Below are 6261 nucleotides of genomic sequence, written 5' to 3'. Positions count from 1 at the left end.
GGGTTTCCAACCCTCATTTTAATACAACAATTAGCAAACAAATTTTTAAAAATGTGAATAAAAACAGACATGGACAAGTACAAAAAAAATCTGTCTTTACTTCAGAGTTCAGTACCTTTCCCTTCCCCACCAGGTGTGGGACTCACTGGTTCCTCCAGGTTCCACCAGGAGGCGCCAGACCAGAGCAAGAGCACAGCACGAATACCAGTACAAAATCAAAAAGGGACAGCTGAGAGAGCAAGAACAGAAAGGCAACTCGGACATTGAATAAAGAATAATAAGGAAAGAGAGAAGGAAGAATAGTTATAAACACCTTATACCGTGACAGAAATGTGAAAAATGGGTATTTTTCGCTCTTAAGTTATTTGGTCTACTTCGAGGCCTGTTGCAGCGCAGAGGCCAGAGTATAAACATAAACAGATCAGACAGTTACTGCATTGGTTCACATGCACCCCCCTCCCCCTGTTTTTTGTAGTTTTTTTTTTAAAAAAAGGACTATGCACATCTGATATGACATGATGTCACTACTTGCTATGCCAACACCATCCAAAAGCACTGATTTCACAATTCATGTGTACTGCAGAGATAAAAAGAAAAGTACTGTATAAAAACCAAAACGTCATACTGTAGACAACCAAAACACAGAAGTTCGACTTGTTATTTTGTTCATTGGTCAACTCTCTGGCAACTGATGGTTCCAGACAAATGTTTTGTCCTAATATTTACAACTATTTTGGTGGTAAAATCCTCTACGTGAGGCGTCGGATGAAATCTCAGCCCGGGTCTCCTTTGGATTCATCAGCACTGGGTACAAAATGACTGATACAAGAACTACAGGGTCGAAGTGTGTGTGTACGCATGTGTGCAGGTGCAGGAATTGCCAAAATAACTTTTGTTTTCTTGTTTCACATCATGTTTGAGATGTTACACTGCAATACACAGATGTGTTTTTCCATTTTTCTTTCACTTGCTTGCAGTAAAAAAAAGGCTAAAACTCTGGCAGGGCAGTGCTAGAATGAAGCATTAAGATGGCAAATAAAGCTGTGCATCAATTAACAAATGAAACCCAAGTCCCTTTTAAGCTTTCCAGGCACTCTTTCTATTATTTTCTTTCAATTTTAAAGATTTGATATATCATGTTTGTTTTGATTTAAAGCCGTGAACAATCAGAGAATAATGTTGATGTTCTGAGTAGTTCTGTCTATACACAGTAGGGGAATATTTCAACATTGCTTCCCCCGCCTAATGTTGGTTTATGTGAGTGTGTGTGTGTGTGTTTGAAATATTATCATACTCATGTGGTGCATGAGTGCGGTGAGTCAATCACAGTCAGTTAGTGCGGGAAGCCTCCGTGCCAGTCAGTCACAAAGTGTGTGAGGTAGTGTGTTGGTGTCAGTGCTTTGCTGGTTGGCAGGCTAGATGTCTGAAGGACTGTGTCGTTTTAACATTCATTATGATTTGACTCCTTTAGGGGGGGGGGAGGAAAAAGCATTTTCCTACAGTCACTCAAAGTGCTATATATAAGCATGAATGTCAATGAGTGTGTTTCTCTGTGTTGTGAACAAGTAAAGGGCTAGTCAAGAGAAAGCTGGGCAAGTAGCCGACATGACACACAGGTCATTCAATTAGATCAGAGCAAAGACCGTCTCTATTTGTCCTTATGCGTCGCTCCTCCGCGCTTCTCCTTTGTCATCGACTCCTCAACTCTCATTAGCTGCCACCAGCTGGCCTAACGCCTGGCGCACAAACACAGCCTGGATGTCCTTGGTCTTGATGCAGAAGTCACAGGCCCAAACGGCAGCGCTCTCTCGAGTCAGCAGCCCGTACGCTGGCTCTGTCAGGCCCGTGCAGTCACGGTGGAACCAGCGCTGGCACGATGCCTCGCACAGGATGGCATCTTGATCGTCATGCACCTCCGCCATACAGAGGCCACAGGGGAAGACCATCCCGGGGCCGCCGAGCTTCCCGGGGCCAGAACCAGGTCCAGTCGAGGGGGCGGCGGGGCCAGGGGGCAGGGGAGACTGGGTGTTCGGGGTGGAAGTGGAGTTGGAGGGGGGGTTGGGGTTGCTGCCGGGAGTGTTGCCTCCGTTGTTGTTGGTCATGTTGTTCTGACCTGAATTGGGGGCCGCGTTTGGCATGGGACCACCAGCGCCAGGAGTGTTGTTCTGCTGGTTGTAAGGGGTGGAGCCAGGGGCAGAGTTAGGTGGAGTGGATTGTTGCTGCTGCTGCTGGGTAGAGTTGTTAGAGTTGGGGGTGTTTGTATTGCTGGGGGGTTGTAGCTGACTGGGTGGTGGATGCTGGGGCTGGCCTGATCCATTCAGGGGACCGGTAGGAGAAGAGTTGGGGTTAGTCTGAGGCGGTGCTGAGGGAGGCTGACCAGGTGTGTTGGCATTGGGCTGTGGGACGTCAGGGTGGCCGGGAAAGCCTCCCCCTGGCTGTGGTGGGCCAGAGTTGGGAGGAGGACCAGGAGTGGTATTATTAGGAGGGGGGCCGTTGGGATTTAGGTTAAGCTGCTGCTGTTGCTGCTGCTGAGGCCCAGGTGGTGCTCCTCCTCCACCAAAGTTCTTTCCATCCTCGTTGCCTGGTCCTGGTGGACTGGGACCAGGGTAGGGTCCATCCTGTGAGGGAGGGAACTGTCCTTGAGGGGGCATACCCGGCAAGCCTCCCACCATGTTGCCTCCAGGGCCACCCATCATGTTCATCCCAGGACCCATGCCTCCTCCCATGGGAGGCAGGGGGCCATGTGGAGGTCCCCTGGGACCTCCACCGCCAGGTAACGGTGGGCTGTTGAATGGGTGTCCACCCTGTCCATGCTGCTGCTGTGGCGGCATGCCAAACCGAGGGTGAGGCCCTCCTCCTCCGGGACCTCCCATAGCTCCTGGAGACAGCATGGGATTGAAACCTGGCCCGGGGTGCATGGGTGGGCTGAAGTTTGGAGGCATGTTGAACTGAGAAGGGCCACCAGGAGGAAATCCACCACCACCTCCTCCTCCGCCACTGCCTCCACCACCGCCACCTCCAAAGCCAGGCATTCCTCCAAAGCCTAGCTGGTGGTGCGGTCCAGCGTTGGATGGAGGGCCGAATGGTGGCCTTCGTCCCGGCTGGCCGCCGCCTGGTCCTCCAGGGCCTCCCATGAAGCCCATGCCTCCGCCCATTCTGCCTCCTCCTCCATAACCACCTCCTCCGCCTGCACCTGGGCTGGGAAGAAATGGAGCACCTGCCGGTCCACCTGCCCCACTGGGTCGGGATGGAGGCCCAAAGTCATCGTCGAAGGGGTTGGAGGCGACCAGGTGGTCCACCATGGGGGTAGGAGGAGGTGCAAACTCAGTCAGGTGGGAGAACCCCGCCGCCTAAAACAAAGCAGAAAATACAGAATAAATGTTTGTTTTTATAATTGCTTTTTGTCCAACACTGGATAATCTAAATTTGGGGATGAAAGACATGGATTTTTTCCAGCCGGATACCAATAAGATAATTTCACAATTTTGTATTTTAAAAGGAAGTTCCTAACCTGCAGTTTGTGCACACCTGAGGGTAAGAAAGTCTGAGATGTAGCAAAGAAAAATGGATGATTTAATATCCCACATGCTTTGAGTCACTGTGTTTTTTCCCTCCTCTATGAACCCTTGCAGAGCGCGTGTTGCAAATTACAATTGTGTGTGTCTTCCTCTGAAACTGTTAAAGAAAAAGTTCACTGACGACGTGTTTGGCTCTCTAGTCTTCAGTGCGAGGCTGTACCCAGGTTGATGCTGTGAGCGCAACAGGCTCTTCTTCTTCTTCTTCTTCATGTTTATTGGTGGCTTGCAAACCGACCTTTAAGGAGCCAACAGCCCTCTACTGTGTTGGCGTTTGTAAATGCTGCACTTGGTGTTGTGTTATCGGCCTGACTTTCACAGATACTGATCATTTGAATCATCTATGTCAGGCTGACAATATAGCGGTCAAATATAAACCGTGCATCCCTTTTTAAATTCTCATTTTTTCAGTTCCTTTTGCAAAATAGTAATCACATTACCAAAGACAACTATTACCTGAGTAGTAGACTTCCTTGCCTTCTTCTTCTCCGGGCTCTTCATCTGTGAAGCTGAAATAGCAAAATATGGAGGGAAAGGGGGCGGAAAGGGGGAAATATAATGTTAGCAAAGAACAAAAGTAGGCCTAGCACATCTCATGCTGTTGGTCCACCACCAATCAAGTGTAAGCATCACATTTGGATTGGCCAATACCCCTTAGTGACAGAGTGGAGCAGCTTTTTTTTTTTTTTTTTTTTTTGACCTAGGGCCTCTTTTTCAAGTCCAACAGTTGGGGATGGATTCAATGATGGGACATAGACTGGCATGAGGACAAGATGCTGAACATCCAGGCGTTACCATCACCAAGGTTATGAAGCCTTGATTCGCAAATGACCCAGGCAAGACCAAAATGACCCAGGCGAGAGGGAGAGAGGCCGCAAACAGAGGCAGAAGAGGTAAGGTCAATGAGGGAGACAGGAAAAAGACGAAGACATGAGAACGAGGAAACGAAGTTGAAGGTACATTGATAGCAAGATAGACATGAACCCCGTTCACAGATCCACTCTGTGAGAAACAGCCACCACCGGAGACAGTCGTGAAGTTTACATATGGGGGAGGCGAGAAGGGGTTTGCTAACAGCACCAGTGCAGCCCATTGCAGCGCAATAATGGATGATTCCGATCTGATTGGGGAGATGGGTGAAATTAATTCCTACCTTTGCGTTTTCCTTGTCCCGCCAGTAGTCTCCCCGATTCGGCAGCCATTAGCTAATATGACTGTCGGTGAAGTGGCATATCACCGTTCATATGCAAGAAAAAAAAAGTTAAAAATGACGACGTCTTGAAGGCTATGAGCCGAGTAGGTGGAATCTGCCTTCAGGTCATGTCAATACCGCTAAAATGGTTATCATCACAGCAATTACTAACACGTATTGGTAGCTAGGGTTATCGGTAATAACGCCGGCCCAGGTCTGCAAACTCCTTTCCAGCTGCAAATCTTTCGGTGTCTGTCACGCCGGGATTTGGTCACCAAATAAACGTCAGGTAAAAACGGAGCTGGTTCATGTTATTCAGCGCAAGTTCGTCTCGTTGCAAGCCAGTTCCTGCTAGCTGGGTGAAACCGATCGCCTGCTACCTGGCTTGACTGCCAGTACAAACAAGTTACAGAGCAACCCCACCTCCCTCTCTTAAATGATCACAGATGTGTAGCAAAGAACTCGACCAGCAGCTAGCTAACGCAAGCTAGTTACTACCTCGGCTAACTAGCTTAGCCACGTTACTCAATGTGGCTTGCTAGCAGCAGCGTTGAGATTTCACCCAGTAACCGCAACGCCGGGACATTAACCGAAACTGTGATTTTTATCTGTCTACATTCATTTGTGGAAAAAATGTGCATTTGACTTCACGCATCACAGCATTTACCAGACAAAACAATCGAGCATGTTTTGAAAACTGTTGTTTACTATGCTAACATTAGCTTGCTAGCTAACGTTAGCATGCCACTGAAGATAGCTAGCCATCTTGCAGACTGTCTTGGAAGCAAACTGTACCCTTTCTCCGTTGCTTGCTCTGCTGTCCTTTAAATTGAAACTCTCTGGTGTGTCATTGCCAGCAAACCAGTCGTCACTCGGTGTATGCTTGTTGATCCACCATTCAACTATAATTCATTCAAAAACGCAAATTTTGCCATAATTATCATGGCCTTCTATCGCCACCGGACAAAGAGGGACAGGCAGGGGTATCGCGCACCATGGAAGGTTACATCTCGTCGCAGAAATGGGGGTGTCGATAAGTATACTCGATGAATAATAAGTGCGTTTAAAAAAAATAATGACGGAAAAACGCCTCGCATTTCATTATATTTACAACTATAACATTATCTAATGACGAACTATCCGTGTTAGCATCGTCCGCGGCATTTTATTCAGTTTACAGAAACAGGGCCACACCTCTCATTGGCATATGTGGAGAAGCTCAGAACGGACCATTTCCCATCGATACCCTGAGCAATTAAACGAGGGCTGGACATTAATTAGACAGCCAATTAAGAAGAATTACCAAGTGACGTAATGATTAATAATGAATTATTACCCCACATCAAAATATTAACTCAACTGTCAGCTTCAGTTTAAGTCATTATCTGACAAACTTTCGCATTAATGGCTGCAGGAGTGTACAGATATGTGAGCTTATTAATACTTTTTTTTTTTTAATGGAATAAAAACATTTTAAACTGCCTTTTTTTAAAA

General features: G+C 47.5%; 1 protein-coding gene across 2 annotated transcripts; it reads right to left on the bottom strand.

Moving 5' to 3' along the window:
- Window positions 1–78: 78 nt before the first annotated feature.
- pygo2 (pygopus homolog 2 (Drosophila)) lies at window positions 79–5948 on the bottom strand. 2 transcript variants are annotated; one of them, XM_073484045.1, is made up of 4 exons: window positions 5563–5948; window positions 4729–4789; window positions 4032–4084; window positions 79–3350 (listed from the first exon to the last, which is right to left on the bottom strand). In XM_073484045.1, the coding sequence occupies exons 2-4, from the start codon at window positions 4775–4777 to the stop codon at window positions 1701–1703; spliced, it is 1752 nt and encodes a 583-aa protein (XP_073340146.1). In that variant the 5' UTR covers window positions 4778–4789; window positions 5563–5948; the 3' UTR covers window positions 79–1700. The 2 variants fall into 2 exon arrangements, with proteins under 2 accessions (XP_073340146.1, XP_073340147.1); XM_073484046.1 differs by lacking the exon at window positions 4729–4789.
- Between the last annotated feature and the right edge of the window lie 313 nt (window positions 5949–6261).

The sequence above is a fragment of the Pagrus major genome, chromosome 16, assembly GCF_040436345.1.
Source record: "Pagrus major chromosome 16, Pma_NU_1.0".
Lineage (NCBI taxonomy): Eukaryota > Metazoa > Chordata > Actinopteri > Spariformes > Sparidae > Pagrus > Pagrus major.
Note: the sequence above shows the minus strand (reverse complement) of the source record. Positions and strands in the feature narration are given on the sequence as shown.